The following is a 17,365-nucleotide window of genomic DNA, read 5'->3' as shown; positions in this document are numbered from 1 at the left end:
CAGAATGAAATTTTCACTGTGCAACGGAGTGTGCGCTGATATGAAACTTCCTAGCAGATTAAAACTGTGTGCCGGACTGAGGCTTGAACTTGGGTCCTTTGCCAGTTTTAACCTGCCAGGAAGTTTCATATCAGCGCACACTCCGCTGCAGAGTGGAACTTTCATTCTGGACACATCCCCCAGTTTTGGTTAAGCCATGTCTCCGCAGAATCCATCTTTTTTCAGGCGTGCTAGTTCTGCAAGGTCTGCAGGAGAGCTTCTGTGAAGTCTGGATGGTAGGAGACGAGTTACTGGCAGAACTGAAGCTGTGGGGACGGGTCGTGAGTCGTGCTTGGGTAGCTCAGTCGGCAGATCACTTACCCGCGAAAGGAAAAGTTTCCAAATTCGAGTCTCGGTCCGGCACACAGTTTTAATCTGCCAGGAAGTTACATTGTGTTCAGTTTTACTGGATATCGTGCGTGATAGAATAGAGAAATGTGAAGAAAGGAAGTTCGGCAAACGGATCATGAATCTTCTGTCGAAAACGCCAGTGAAGTATGGGACATGAACGAAGGCAAGGACAGCGGAAACGTGCAGTGATAAAGAAAAGTTACTCATGTCATACGCCAGTCCATAAATTTCAATGAGTCATTCTTTTAGCAAAACTTCTGCTCAAAGTGCAAATACGCCGCTCCTGTTGGACTTCGCCGGCCGCGGTGGTCTAGCGGTTCTAGGCGCTCAATCCGGAACCGCGGTACTGCTACGGTCGCAGGTTCGAATCATGCCTCGGGCATGGATGTGTGTGATGTCGTAAGGTTAGTTGGGTTTAAGTAGTTCTAAGTTCTAGGGGACTGATGACCACAGATGTTAAGTCCCATAGTGCTGAGAGCCATTTGAACCATTTGAATCTGTTGGACTTCATCCTATGCTTTTAGGCTGGAGGTTTTACTGTGTTGCAGAAAGGCTTCTTCATCCTCTTTTTAGTACAGCGATCAGCAGGCCAAACGTATCTGTTATACTGTTGTAGATCATTCCTCTGATTTCCTATATTTACCAAAAGCCTTAAAACTGAGTGCAGCCGTTTTAGTATTCCCAAAGACTTGCATTTCGTACATCCAAACCGACAGGTCTTTACCATCCCTACCTCTTTAATTTTCCTTATTTTCTTCACCATAAACTCTTTTTCAACACATTGTTCTACTCAAAGGTTAGAAGTCGTGCAAGAATATGAATACGAGTCCCTAAAGGGAAGGAAGAAGGTTAGGGTTGAGCGTGCCGACGGAGACGTAAAGTAAGCAATATCGGTAATCGGTGTGTCATGTAGACGCAGCTGGTGGCAGCGGCAGCGGACGCAGGACATTAGTTATTCGGCAGAGCCGCGAGCAGATACAAGGCGGCTGGCGCAGCTGGTTGAAATTCAGCCACGGGAAGTGTCCGCGACGGCGGCGCTGTCGGCTGGCGGGCGCCGTCCGCCGCATAGTAAGCACCGCTCTGCTTGCAGCTTGTCACCGCGCCTTGCGGAATTAAAGTCCACCTCGTACAGGGGCACAGGTGCTGACAAAAGTAGCTTATCTCAAAAATACGCACGCATCCGGAAAACGTCGACACGGCACGCTTTTGTCACATACCATACCTTGCAAACTGCAGGCTCAGTTAACGGATACAGTCCGTCTTCCTGGCTTTCTGAAAGCGTCCGAGCACACCGCTTTACAACCACACGGAGTTCCTTTGCAGATATACGAGAACGATTCGAAACGTAGAGTCTACTGCGTGAGCCTAGACAGTAAATATCCGAAACAAACGAAAGGAATATAAAATGTGCCTAATAAAGCGTAATAGAACCGCTGTTTTTTAATTAACTGTCAAAAAAACTAAATATATTTTGCCGAACTGCACTTTCATGGATATAATGTTAGCTTCTAAGTGCAGTATAACATGTTTACTGAAATGTGTGAAACGTAGAATATGTAGAAAGACTGATTAAATGTAAGTTACGGCATGATGGCTCAAATCTTGCCAGATTAAAAAATAAATAAATAATGAGAACCCGGAAGTCCAAACTGAAACGTTTGAACAAGTAAAAGAATTTTAATATATGGGAATCTTATTCAATACAACAAAGAATGTAGCAGATGAAATCTAAACTGTGATTAAAAATTCAAATAAAGGATACTACGTCCTGTCAGGTATCTTAAAGTCCATAAATATCTTCAGGATAACCAAAAATATGCATTTATATGTCAATTATACACAAAGTTCTAACATTTGCATGCGAAATCCTGATCATCTCAGAAAAAGATGAGGAAACCTTCAGGACATGATAGAGGAAAATAATGAGTAAACCGGAGGAGGTAGGCTCTATCAGTGGATACTGGTTAATCTGGAAAAGTATAGAACTGTTTAAAGAATCTTCTATTGTAGCTCAAATTAAAGTTGAAGTGATTAAGTGCATTTGTTATTTAATGAGATGACAAGATTTTATGAAAACTATGATGAAAATAAATGCGCAGGAAGGACGACAATGAAACTTATAGATGATGTGAAAAGGAATTGAAATTTTTCGAAATAACCATTTGAAGAGAACACTGTAAAAACAGACAAGTCTGTCAAAATATTTGTGAATCAACAAAACAGAGCTTACACAACTTTTAATAATTTCATTATGCAGGGTTTAACTAAATTCCCTTTGCAGACTTTGAGGATAGGTTCCTTACATCAAAATAAGAAAAAAAAGTTTATTAAACATCAGCTCTGAAATGATTTCAAATGGTTCAAATGGCTCTATGGGACTTAACTTCTAAGGTCATCAGTCCCCTAGAACTTAGAACTACTTAAACCTAACTAACCCAAGGACATCACACATCCATTCCCGAGGAAGGATTCGAAACTGCACCGTAGCGGTCGCGCGGTTCCAGACTGTAGCGCCTAGAACCGCTCGCCCACCCGGCGGGGCCAAATTATTTCCTTAAGAGCTATAAGCGCTTCTATTGCAAGCTGTTTGCTTTCCATATTTTGGAAGGAGGTAGTACGCAACAAAACAAGAAAATATAACCAATAAACATGGGCTCTAAAATGCATGCTTTAAGAGCAGTGAGCAAGTCTTCAATGGAAGTATGTGTTTCACAGTGGCAAACCTCAGCAAGTGTTTATAGCTTTTAAAGTATGCATTTTAGAGCCAATGTTTACTGAAACTTTTTTTATTTTGGTCCTCACTACCTCGTCCTAAAATATGGAAAGTAAAGGCCTTGAAGCAGAAAAGATGAGTCTCACAGTATCAGAGATGAACAAGTGCTCATAGATCTTAACGTTTGCATTTTGGAGCCCATGTTTACTACACATTTTTTTCTTGTTTTGGTGTAAGGAACTGTACATATAAAAATTGTTGGATAGTGAAACACATTCCCACATTGTTCACTTATATTTTCTGTGAACTAGAGCCCGAGCCTGTCCAATAATAGTACTAACGGTATATGACGTGTCATCTCGTACGGGTAACAGTGCTACAAAACTGAACGAGCCTGAGCAGTTATTAAATTAGTAATAGGGAATTCGAATATAAGACACGTCCGTCTAGGGAGGATTCTGGAAAGTGCTGAGCATCTGTTAAGTGAATTTTATAGAAGATGCTAGTCGCTAGTCGCTTTATCTGTCGAGCATTCCTTGCTCGGCAGGTGACCAGATTAAACATTAAAATGTTTCTAATCTCTCGGTGTGGTGTTACGTTTTACCTGACTTTCTGGACTGGTCTCAGGTAATGTGAAGATCATTTTCCTCAAGCTGCTGCAAACGAAACTATTCTCGCAGCAAGAATGACTTACAAGATGCTAATTCATGAACCGAATCATTATGACCAGCTGCTTAATAGCGTGTTGGTCCACCTTCGGAGTGCAATGCAGCAGCGATTCTGGGTTGTATGATTCTAAAAGTCCTCTTAAGTTCTCCGCGTGCAGGTCACGCAATTCTCATTAATTAGAGGATGGTGGTGTCTGGACGCGGAACTGGCGACCAACAACGTCGTAGATGTTCCGTCGGGTTCAGACCAGGGGAATTTGGTGCTCGAGATACCAATGTGAGTTCACTGTCGTGCTCCTCGAACCACTATAGCACCATCCAGGCCTTATGATATGGAAAGTTATCGTGCTGGAAGACGTCATCATCGTTCGGGGCAGACGTAAAGCATGAAGGGATGCGAGTAGTCCGCAAGGATACGTAGTCCACAGCTATCATGGCACCCATATGAATGCACGACTGTTGGATTATACTGCTTTCACTGGCCCGCGTCCAAGGCACAGTGAGCGTTTCGACTAGCTGCTCTTCTGGATTATGGTGTATCTGAGCTTGATCATCGACCTGGTGTAACAAGCAGCGTGAATCATCCGTCCAGATGACATTTCCATCAACAGAAGGTCCAATCTCGATGATCCCTTGCCCACTAAAATAGTAATTATCAGTGTCGTTGGGTCAACAAGGGAATGCGAACTAGTTGTCTGCTGCAGAGCCCCATGCTCAACAATGTGAGCTGAACAGCGTGTTCTGAAACACTTGTGGTTGCACGCGAACAGTCGACTACCTTCGCCGTTCCCTAGATGCTCGTTGCCCGACCAGCGGACACAGCAATCTGCTCTTTGTCAAAGTCGCGTATCTACGTTTATATCTACATCCATACTGCACAAGCCACCGTATGGTGTGTAGCGGAGGATACCTGTACCACTACCAGTCATTTCCTTTCCTGTTCCACTCGCAAATAGAGCGAAGGAAGAAAACGACTGTCTATATGCCTCTCTAATCTTATCTTCACTGACCTGACGTGAAATGTACGTTGGCGGCAACAGAATCATTCTGCAGTCAGTCTCACATGTCGCTTATTTAAATTTTCTCAGTAGTGCTCCTCGAAAAGAACTTCACCTTCTCTTCAGTGTTTCCGGTTTGAGCTTCCGAAGCATCTCCGTAAAACTTGCATGCTGCTGGAACCTATCGGTAACAAATCTAACAGACCAACTCTGCATCGCTTCGATGTCTTCCTTTAATCCGACCTCGTGCGGGTTCCAAACAACCCGAACAGTATTCAACAGTGGGTCGCACTAGTGTACTGTATGCGGTCAACTTTAGAGATGAACCACACTTTCCTAAACTTCTCCCAACAAACTGAAGTCGACTATTCGCCTTCCAAACTACAATCCTTACATGTTCATTCCATTTCATATTGCTTTGCAAGATTGCACCTAGATATTTAACCGACATGAATGTGTGAAGCAGCACATCGTGGGTTTGTTTTTCTTACTCATCTGCGTCAAGTTACATTTTTCTACATTTAGAGCTAGCTGACATTCATCACATCAACTATAAATTTCATCTAAGCCATCTTGTACCTTCCTACAGTCAATCACCTTCCCAAACACCACAGTATCATCAGCAAACAGCTGCAGTTTGCTGCCTAACCTGTCCACCAGGTCATTTATGTCTACAGAAAACTACAGCAGTCCTGTCCCACTCCCCTTCTGATGATACCATTGTTTCTGATGACCACTCGCCGTCGAGGGAAAAATACTTGGTTGTGTTACTTAGTAACTCTTCGAGCCACTTACATACCTGGGAACCTACTCCGTGTGCTTGTACCTTCGTTAAGAGTTGGCGGTGTGGCACTGTGCCAAATGCTTTACGGAAAACTAGGAAATCTGTTGCCCTTCATCCATGTCATTGGAGTATCCCGTTTGCAGCCAGTACCGTCACTAGAATGGTTCCTCAATGATCACTGCTCCGGTTATATTCTTTTCTTACCGTGTCAAGTGCCGGTAACGTCACCAGACGGAATTATCTATCGCGGTTCACGAAAAGTAATAAATGCAAACATCTGAAGACGTGATGAACATAAAATTAAAGTACTCTCAGAAAGGCGAGTTTCGAACCATAATTTATTGGCGTGGCACGCCGAGGAAGCGGTGCCATTCATATCGGTGCATTATCCCACAAACATTTACGTCACGAGTGCTGTAGTTTTGACTTTATGAGCTAGGAGCCATGCTGTCACGTCACGTGATGACCCAGCCCGCGAGCGTAAGCAAGCACGTGAATGAGGTCCATGGGCTATCAAAAGTTGCCCATGCCTATTAGAACAACAGACACTAATTGTATCCGGAGTGGCCGTGCTGTTCTAGGCGCTACAGTCTGGAACCGAGCGAACGCTACGGTCGCAGGTTCGAATACTGCCTCGGGCATGGATGTGTGTGATGTCCATAGGTTTAATTAGTTCTACGTTCTAGGCGGCTGATGACCTCAGAAGTTAAGTCGCATGGTGCTCAGAGCTATTTGAACCATTTTTTTGTATCTGGTGGGCCGCTTGAATTTGTGCACGGGCGAAGGTGTGACTGGCTAACTTCAACGCTAATTAACTCAGAAATGGCGCAGTATATCGAATTTTTTGTTAAAAATTATTACTCAGCACAACCTACCCTACAGTACCTTTGCAAGCTTTCCAGACTGTTTCTGATCAGACTATACAACGTATGAACGGTTAAGGCATATTTCGTCGGTCGTGCATTATCTTCTATCTTAAAACAGAAGATGATCTTTTACCATAGAACATGGGACATTTACAAATTAAATGTATTTCGTCAATGTTTAAACAATTAAATATTTGCGTTGATTTCCCATAGCTTTGGTTTCAAAATATGTTATGACTGGTTTCTAATAACAATTCTGCTTAATTTGATTTCACTTACTGATTATTGGTGTGTAATAGAGTAATAATGTAACAGATATACGAGTGAGTAAAATATGAACAAGGTTTCTCGATTGCAAGCCTTTTAAATGGCCATAGAATATTTTTCCCTAGGAAAATGATTTTTCACATTTGGAAAAAAAAAATCAGAGTATTTCTTTTACATTTCAGAAAAAGGCAGCAGCACATTACAAGTGAAGACATCATTAAAAATGGAATAAAAAATATATTAAACTTCCATTATTGGGCTGGCGAGAGACGAAAGTCTGAAAATTATTCGTAGTTACAGCAGACTATACTACTTGTAACAGTAATGCCCAGTCAACGATTCGCCCTCAAACTTCCATTCAGTATTGCTCGGTTCTGTGTCGGGTTCGTTTCCCAGGCACTGTTAATTTACGATAATAGTGACACACACAGTAGGGATAGGTTTACAGATGAAGAGTTGATTAATATATACCTCGTGCTGAAGATGAAACGTCTATCATTATCAACAGTTCTTTTAGTTCAGCTCTCTCCTACCCAACTAACATTCTGCAATGTGATTGTGTCACCTGGCGTAAGAGATACGTATCCTTTCATTAGTGTAGCAATTCCGAAATTGCGCACGTGATCAATAGTTCGGTTATTCAAACGGTACTGAAGAGCGATGTCAGCTGTTTCCTGCACTCCTGTTTAACACAGAAATCTTGCTTCAATATACATATGATCCTCGCAAGGCGGTAGGCAATTGTTTTAATTTTGAATCAGAATCGATATGGAATGGTTAGCGAAATCTGGTTGTCCAGATGGTTTCTGCTCATACTCGAAACGAGTAATAGGGTCGTCAATGAGAAATTTTTCTCTCCATTCAGTATTTAAATAATCACGTTATTGTTCTCGTTGTTGTTGTTCTTCTTCTTTACTCACCACAACGTCGAATGCGAGCTCACAGAGATTTTATAGCACTGTACTAACGATAGTATTTGTTGACCGCAAGGAGTTAACACATTTTTTCCTTTCTTCTTCTTCTTCGTATGAGTCTTTTTCTTTTAAGACACAAGAAGCTGCCTAAATGCGGCCCCCATTACGTTTGCCTAAGCGTAATCGGTTAGTTATATCTTCATTATCGAAATCCACAACATTTTCGACTTTGACTAAGTAGTAACTTAATTCTGAAACCGTCTTATCACAACTGGCATGTAAGTGGGCGAATTTGGTGATTCCACAATAGTATACGCAGGTCGTAATACAGGTTAGAACTTTTGTAAACGTATGTGTGGGAACAGCATTGTAGTTTGAACATCGAGAAGTGCTACAGTGAACGCAAATGACCTTAACGTTCTGAATATTTACTGGCTGTTTTTCTTTCTTTAGGGTTTCTTTTTCTGTTATATTTCTCTCGAAACCTAAATTGATCCTACATTACTATCCAGCTTAAAATCAACACTTACATTACTCTTCGTCTTACGTCGTTTGGCAGTTTTGCTGTAACTTATATGCAGTTTTATCTCGATTTTTTCTTTTTCTCCGCAACTTCGTAGCAATTCTTGACGTTGTATGACTACCTCTCTCAACAACGTGGCCGGCCGCTGTGGCCGAGCGGTTCTAGGCGCTTCAGTCCGGAACCACGCTGCTGCTGCGATCGCAGGTTCGAATCCTGCCTCGGGCATGGATGTGTGTGATGTCCTTAGGTTTGTTAGGTTTAAGTAGTTCTAAGTCTAGGGGACTGATGACCTCAAATGTCAAGTCCCAGAGTGCTTAGAGCCATTTGAACTATTTTCAACAACGTCGAAAGAATGTCATACAGTTCATAAGTTATTCTCTTTAAAATTACTGTGTTCAGAATTTCCTTACCGCCCATCTGATTATGAAATTAGAAGTTCTCGTTTCTTGACGTGTTTCACAACGACGCATGCTGAGCTGTTCATGCAGCGACGGCTACCGCATCATAGTACTTTTGCGCCTGTTCATATGAAACACCGTGTTTTAGTGATTGCATATTACAGTCCTTTTTAAGAGTTGTGTAGATATTTTTGCAGAAACATAGGTAGCTGGAGGTAAGAAACGGAATAAACCACAACGAACCACCAGAGACCCTCATAGCGAAAGACTTAGGTAATATCCATGAAAGATCTCTAAAATATTGTCGGTTGAGTTCGACTTCATCCCTTATAAGATTAGGATACATTAGTAACCAGACCCCCCTCCGGAGGTTTGTGTCCTCCCTCGGGCATGTGTGTGTGTGTGTGTGTGTGTGTGTGTGTGTGTGTGTGTGTGTGTGTGTGTGTATGTTCTAAGCATAAGTTAGTTTAAGTTGTATGTAAGTCTAGGGACCGATGACCTCAGCAGTATGGTCCCTTAGGAATTAAAAAAAAAAGTAACCAGACAACGCCAGATAAACAGCTAGTAAATAAAACAAGATCAATACCCTTATGAACGTTCGAGGTCCTACTGAATAAATGAACAATTTGATGATGATGATGATGATGATGATGATGATGATGATGATGTTTGGTTTGTGGGGCGCTCAACTGCGCGGTCTTTAGCGCCCGTACACAATCCCAATTTTTGCACAGTCCAATTTTTACACAATCCAGTGTAGCCACTGTGATGATGATGATGATGATGAAAATGATGCGGACAACACAAACACCCAGTCCCCGGGCAGAGAAAATCCCCAACCCGACCGGGAATCGAATCTGGGACCCCGTGATCCAGAGGCAGCAACGCTAGCCACTAGACCACGAGCTGCGGACAATGAACAATTTGTGTACATATTTACGATAGGGGCACGTGGATTATTACTACCATTGCGATATCTACACTATATGCACAAAAGTATCCTGACAACTATCAATGGACATTAATTTGGAATGTATATACCCTTCGCCTTTGTGATGTTGGGAACTCTTCTGGGACAGTCAGTGAGGTGTTTGAATGTGTGTGGAGGAATGACTGCTAATTCTTTCTCAAGAGCCGAAACCAGGGAAGGAAGTGATGTTGGACTTTGTGGTCTGGAGCGAAGTCGACCTTCTAACTCATCCGAAAAGTTTACCACTAGGTTCTGGTCGCGATTCCAAGCAGGCCAGTCCATTTCAGGAATGCTATTGCACACAAACCATGGCCCTGTAAATGCTGCTTTTTACCTCTGCTGAATACAGTAAACAATGCTGTAAAACATCTTCACTTCCTTCCGAATTTATCATTTTCTTTAACACAGTAATGGAACCACACCATAACCACGTATAACAGCCCTACACTGTCACACAACCTACTCCGCACTTCAGTATTGGTTCTACACATGATGGCACGTAACGCCATCCAGGAATTCACTTAACCCAAACCCTTACATCGGAATGCCACGGGGTATAGCGTGATTCACCACTCCAAATGACTCGTTTGCAGTTATCCACCGTTCAGTGACTAAGCATCGGTTAGCACGACTACAGAAAAGTGTGACTTATGATAAGCTGCTTCACAATTGTACCCCATTCTTTCTGACTTACTACACACAGTAATTGTGGTACCTGGACTGCTAGTAGCACTTTGGAACACTTAGTGATTTCTTGCGCTGATTTCGTGCAATTTATTACAACCAGAATCCACAACACTCGGCGGTCCGCGTCCGTCAGTATATGAGATCTTCTTAGTCTTGGTTTAGCTGTTCCTTCGCGTTTCCACTTCACTGTCACTTCACCAAAAGTCCAAATAGGCAACTATTCCTTTTATGGTGGCGGCTCCGCCTCCAGCAACAAGTACTGGTTAAATCCACATTACATATGGGTGTCCGGATACTTCCGATGAGATATTGAATGTAGATGAAGCAGTAATGAAGTAAGAAAAATTAATATCGTACTAAGAATTTGCCTTATATTTATGTTTGATACGCATTACAGTTTCAAGTACTGAAATTAATCCCGGAAATTCAACTTAACTGTAATGGGTGTAGATGTACTACTTACACCGATATTTGAAAATTTGTAATGGATCGGTATTCGAATCCGGATTTCCCGCATATCGCGAACGGTCACCTTACTACTAAGGCTATCCGAGATCGCTGCCCGGACCGATTCCAACTTCCATACGTCGCACACACATCTGCTTCCTCTCACAGATTAATAATTCATTTATCCACACTTGGACGTCTCGTGATTCCCGTGCATGTTTTAGAAGCAATCAACGAGAAGTCATAGACTATCTTGTCCTTGTCGTCACAGACTCGTCTTCGCCTTATATATATATATATATATATATATATATATATATATATATATATATGAAGCGGCTTGGACAGCTAAAGGATACAGGGTACTTTTTTCGGCTCAACATTATGTAAAAATCAACATCTATTTCTATCAGGCACTGTTTATAATGTATATATTTTACAGATTTTTTGTTGATATCAGTTAATCCAGCACACTTTGTAAACAAATTAGAAGTATTTTGAATATTTTTGAACCTCCTTAGGGTATTTAAGAAAATTACAAAGAAACTGATGCAATTTTTTTCCAAAATACTTCCTCAAATTAAGGTATCATTAAATCCAATGTTATACGTTTGAAGGAGACTAAATTTTTACCAAATATGCATGATATGATGGCTGCGATATTAGACCTATTTAATTCCACCTATTGTGTATATTACAAGGATAAAAATATCACATCTTACATTTTAATTTTTATAATTTTTTCCTAATAAAAATGTTATTTTTTATGTAATTTAGTTGATTCTGCAATAAACCTTAGGTGTACTACATAAGTATGGACTATTGAAAGTTACAGAAAAAAATTAAACCAATGATTTATAAACTTTAGGAAATCTACCTGAATTCTGAAAAATACAATTTGCGGGAAATTGGGAATGAAGATATGAGTCCTATTAAACTGTGCCTCGGAACATTCCTGAAGCATAATCTTCATCCCGCAGCGTCTCTTCATCTTCAAGTTTCCCCTTGGCATTCCTTTTAGCACTTTTTGCTTCTTTGGTAACTTGAAGAGCGAATCTTTCAGCTTCATGCATCCGTTGTCTGTCATACACAAGCAATTGATCTTCCATATTAGAACAACGTTTTATGCCTAAATTTCTCAGGACTTCCAGGCTTCCTATCACTCCATTACTGAAACATATCAGTGCACCTAGTACACCAACTTTTAATGTATTTAGTCCTACAAAAACATTCTCGGGTAATCTTAATCATATGCAATGGGTGAAACTTTCATTTGTGTTCTGAGTGCCCCCATGAAGTCATTTACTAAGCAAATCAGGGTCACTCAGGTCTCTAAAAATTGGCTTTAATTTCATTCATAACAGGCTAAGGAAGAGAATGCTTATGATGGTATAGTTGACCACTTTCTTTTGCTTTTTGGTAACCACACCAAGAATCTGCTCCTTTAGGGCAAGGTCCGTGAACAGGGTATTATCTGTGGTCAACTTATGAAAGCAGGTGGCCCATACAGCTTTTCTCATTGCTGTAACATCATTCAGAGGTGCAGTTCGTCTAACAGCCAGTCCAAAGTAACTCTGAAGAAGGTCAATCTCAGTTTCCGTCAATCTGCCTCGGACAGACAGAGATTTTCCATCAGATAGCAGCTTTCCTTTCATTCCTCTTCGTAGCTTCCTCAATCTAGCACCCATCCTCTTTTGCACATGTCCACAACACTCAAGTTTTGTTACCAAGGTATCACCATAAACATTGAACTCATTAATTTTATCGAAAGCCTTAGAGTCCCCATCACCTAGGCACTTCGTATATCTAACGTTATAAACGGGCACCGACTTCTGAAACATTTTTAGAGCTCCATCACACTCCATACTTCTACTGTAACCATCATAATTCTTAGAACACTGATGTTCAATATGTCCTTCATTGTTACCGTGGCAGGTGTGGCAGTACTTGGATAAGAACTCAACATCAACAACTTTTCCATTCTCCAGAGAAGTAGCACATACAATACCATTCAAGGAACGATGTCCTCGACGTTGCCATATCCCATTAAGTGCGACAGCAACGTCCCTGGTTCCACTAATGTTTACAGTCTCTTCTACTGCACGTTTCATAGATGCCTTAGACACGACCGCCAAGGCACCTAAAAGCATTTTTAAGTACTTGCTGAACCTACTGGGAGGAGGAGGAAGGCCCATCAAACCACAAAACGTTTGAGCAGCTTTTTTTTCCTTTTCATATTGCACGCATTGCATACACTAACTCCAAATGCACCTCATATAAATAATGCACAATGTTAGAAGCCATTTTTGAGATAGATTTATTGCAGGATCTACACAGAACAACTAATTTTGACGCTAAACGCTTCCTGCTACTTTGTTGTTCAGTTATTTCCAGACAGCCTACACCATCACATTGTTTACATTTCGCCACTTCTTTCATCAAAGAAGATAAGATGCACACATCAACAACAACAAATCCACTACAAACAGCGTCATTCTTAACACAAAAATTTGAATCACCAGCAGGCGTGCCATGTGGGAGTTTCTTCCCTGAAGAACTGATACATAGGTTACTTTCAACAGTGTGGCTTGCTTTGTTTGTGAACTGGTTACCACGGAATTTCCTTTTGTTGAATTTCTTGATGCGTAGCGTAGTTCGTATTTATTGCACACTAAAGGATATGTACTTCCAAAAATATCTGTAGCACCTGGACAACAAACATTCAGCAACACGTGAACAAACTGCTTTAGCGAAACAAAACTAAATACTAGCAAAGATAATCATTCACAGACACTAGAAACCTGGACTGTTACCAACATATACAATGTATCACACATATAATCGCTGGAAACGAAGTTGACAGTTCTTTTCGAAATAATGTTGGGTTTTGTAATAGAAATAAAGGGGGTGTCGCGGCATAAATGAACGTAACTTTAAAATTTGGTAAATATAGGTCATTTTTTTCATTTGAAACCCTATAATGTATATATCAATGTAATCAGGAAAGACTATAGAATTTAATAAAGTCATAAAAAAATCGATTTTCCACCATTTATAAGTACCATGTATCCTTAAGATGCAAGGCGGTCGCTCGCGATAGGCGGGAAATTTGGGTTCGAGTCCCGGCCCGGCACAACTTCTGATATTTCACTATTACTCTTAAATTGAATTTCAGGAATAAAAAAGAAATGGCTTAGATTTGGAGAAATGAGTGAGGGATGTGTGGTTGGGTGTTGCAGGAAGACCTGCTGATCCACGGGGACAGCGTGTACGACATCATCGACAAGCAGGACCAGGCGGCGGTGCAGGCGGAGCTGGCCCGCCAGGCTGCCGCGCCGGGGGACGACCGCCGGCTCTTCCTCTGCCGCATGAACGTGTCGCGCAACGCCCGCCGCCAGATGCGCTTCGGCGACCAGAAGGTACGCACGCCTACATCTGTATCCACCCTCCGCAAGGCACCAGACGGGGGGTGCTTTGTGTACCGCTGTCACTTCCCCCTTTTCCTCTTCCAGTCGCGAATGGTGCGCGGTAAGAAAGATTGTTGGTTAGGCTCCCTCGGAGTTTGTTTCTCTCCAAATTTAATGTCACGCGTGATATAAGTAGAAGGAAGAATTTTCTAGGAACGTACGTTCTCGAAATTTTAAATGTAAACCACACAGTGATGCACAGTGCCTCTCATCTCGAGTCTACCATTGGAGACAAAAAAAAAAAAAAAAAAAAAAGAAAACAGGAAGGAAGGAAGATTAGAGTTTAATGTCCTAGCTGTTGAGGTCATTAGAGACGGAGTACAAGCTAGATTTACAGATTGATGGAGAAGGAAATCGGCCGTGATCTTTTTTTATAAAAAAAGGAAAAACTATCCTCGAATGCGCCTTAAATGATTTAGGGAAATCACGGAAAACCCAGATGTGGACGGGGATGTGAACAGACGTCCTTCCGAATGCGAATCCACTATGCTGACCAGTGCGCCACTTCACTGTGTGTCCGCCACAGGAGATGGATAAGTATGTCCGTGTCCCTTTCGCGACTGTTGAGGGGATCTTTGACGAAATACATTGCTCTTCTTTGGATCTTCGCTGTTTGTAACTGTTGTATTCACTAACTGTTGTATTCATCAAATATGTTTGACATCAAACATATAAATGTGGCAGGAAGAAAACGCCTTAACACCGAAATTAGTTGCTGTAAAGAGGTGGCTTGTTTGCACACAGCAACTGTAAAGTCTTCGTCAAAGGGCAGAATTTGGTTAGCCAATACCCATGGCCAAATGATGTCAACACAGATTAGCAAACAACTTACAGTAATGTATGAACAGAAACTTCACAAATAATTATTATGAAGGTGTTGTGTGGCACCACCCGTTTTCGTTTGCACTGATCTGTCCTCAACGCTCGTCTATTCCTGGATCCTGTGAACAATACGACCATCAATTTTAGAATGTCTAATCTGGATCTTCTTGGTTACGACCATTGACAAATTCCTGATGCTCTCTTTAGGTATTATGCAATACCTTGCCGATTACTGTGTTGAGTGGAGCCTTTTGTCGCCTTATATCCGTGCCTGCTGGCTGGATGTCTACTTAGGAAGTATTTGTATGATGTAAAACGGAAGTATTGCCTTGTGCGCCCTCTGTTGGAGGCATGCTGTAGCACAGTTGCACCTGAATAGTAGGCAGCTCGGAGCTCTTCCGTGTATGGCTGTGTTCCGTATCTTCTGGGAAATACAGCACGAGTGCTGTCTGGCAATGGTTCCAGACTACCGAGTAATATTCGAATATTCGTCGAACGAGGGTTTTGTACGAGTAAGTTACCTCCTGTGTGCGTGGGCTACACTTCCTGAGGATCCTTCCAAAGAATCTCAAGTTGGCATCTGCCTTTGCTGCCGTTAGTTTTGCGTTGTTCCACTTTAAATCGTTACGTACGCATACTTAGAGATATTTAATGACTGTTACTGCTACTAGTGAATGTTCGGCAATCGAGCAGACATACAGTGACGTGTTTTCTGCGTATTTATACCCAATAGGTTACCTTAGTTTACGCTGTTAGTAAACTGTCAACCACTGCACCAATAATTGTTCAGCTACTGGTCTTCCTGCATTTTGCTGCAAATTTCTAGCCTAGCGAGTTCTCTGTATGCAAGAGCATTATATGAGAGCATCCTCATGTAAGTTAAAACGATACCTACGAGAAAATTTATGTAAATAGTGGACAGTAATAGTACTGTAACACTCCCTTTGCATAAGCCCGATGTTACTTTTACGTCTGAAGTTTCCTCTACGTTAAGAAAGACATGATGTATTCCATTTGTTATTGATTATTCAACCGAATCACATCTACTAACTCTCGTATTTTGGTCATCAGGTGACACCGTGGAAATGTATCGAAAACCTTCCTTTCTCACAAACCTGAGATATGTAAGCCGCTAGAGGGGTGACAAAAGGAATTTCAGTATTTTATATAACTTCCAATATTCCGTCTCGAAATCTGGGAGGACGACGGTTCAATCCCGCGTCCGGCCATCCTGATTTAGGTTTTCCGTGATTTCCCTAAATCACTCCAGGCAAATGCCGGGATGGTTCATTTGAAAGGGCACGGCCGACTTCCTTCCCCTTCTTTGCCTAATCCAATGACACCGATGACCTCGCTGTCTGGTCTCCTTCCCCAAACAATCCAATCCGTCTCGAAATCTAGATTGTAGCGTTAGACAGATCTGTGACGAAGCCGAAGCTCTGTGTTAAACTGAAGCTGAGAGTTTGGTTGTGAGCTGGTGAAGCCACCGAATATGAATACAAAATAAAGACTGTGGTAACAGACTGGTCTTTAGTGTAGAAGTCAGTCAGCGTCGTTGGCAATATTAGTCCATATTTAAGCACGTTTTTACGACGTGAGGTGCACGGCCAATTCGTATAGCTTAAAGAACGGCTCACTACCCTGAGAGGCAAGGGGCACGTATGTGAGCCTGACACGAGTCGAGACCGTGCTGTGTTTTGGCGACCGTTGCCCTGATACACCGGCCACACTCAGTGTGACTTTTGGGCGGTTTTATACCTCAATTACGCAAATGCTGGGCTGGTCCGCCCCCCTCCCGCCCCCCCTCCCATCCCCTCCCATCACCACATCAGAAAATACGAGGGCTATTTTGAAAGTAACGTCAGATCGGTCGCGAAATGGAAATTAAAAAAAAATTATTTGCAACAGTTAGCAACACCTTCCAGCCACTTCTCTACATAGCCGCCGCTCCGATTTAGACATCTGTCCCAACTTTTCAATTCCCTCGTCCTAGGAGGCAGGCGCCTATGCTTTCCGCCAATGCTGCAGCTCGTCGTCTGCTCCAAATTAACGTCTCCATAGCTAGTGGCTCATGGGAGCAGAGATGAAAGTCACAAGGAGCCACATCTATGCTATACGTTGGGCGACCAGGGACTGCAGGAGCGTCTTCGTTGCCCCTGCAGTGTGCTGCCGAGAATTGTCATGAAGAAGGAAATGCATGAAAGTTACGTTATGTGGGCTGCATGAATCAGGCGAAATGTCACGGCAAGCACCCATACTTGGCAGGAGACCAGGAGACACTGTTTTCTAGGCATGTTTAAGTGCTGACTGTGCGCTCAGAAATGAAAAGAGCGACTTGACGCGATCGATGGGCATACCAGAGATACTGCCTAACATATGTGCGCAAAGTTTCATTGGATTTTGGCTGTGGTTTCCATTTCGCGCCCAATCGATCCTTAATTTCCGAACAGC

General features: G+C 42.2%; 1 protein-coding gene across 1 annotated transcript in view; it reads left to right on the top strand.

Annotated features, from left to right (window-relative positions):
• The window catches only part of LOC126184243 (neuronal PAS domain-containing protein 4A), a 1,173,452-nt gene that overhangs the window by 873,586 nt on the left and 282,501 nt on the right, over window positions 1-17,365 (top strand). Inside the window, 1 exon segment of the mRNA XM_049926613.1 lies at window positions 13,865-14,044. Within this exon segment, the coding sequence (XP_049782570.1) occupies window positions 13,865-14,044 (180 nt within the window).

The sequence above is a fragment of the Schistocerca cancellata genome, chromosome 4 (assembly GCF_023864275.1).
Source record: "Schistocerca cancellata isolate TAMUIC-IGC-003103 chromosome 4, iqSchCanc2.1, whole genome shotgun sequence".
In the NCBI taxonomy this organism is placed as follows: domain Eukaryota; kingdom Metazoa; phylum Arthropoda; class Insecta; order Orthoptera; family Acrididae; genus Schistocerca; species Schistocerca cancellata.
The sequence above is the reverse complement of the archived record's forward strand: the minus strand, read 5'-3'. Positions and strand labels throughout refer to the sequence as shown.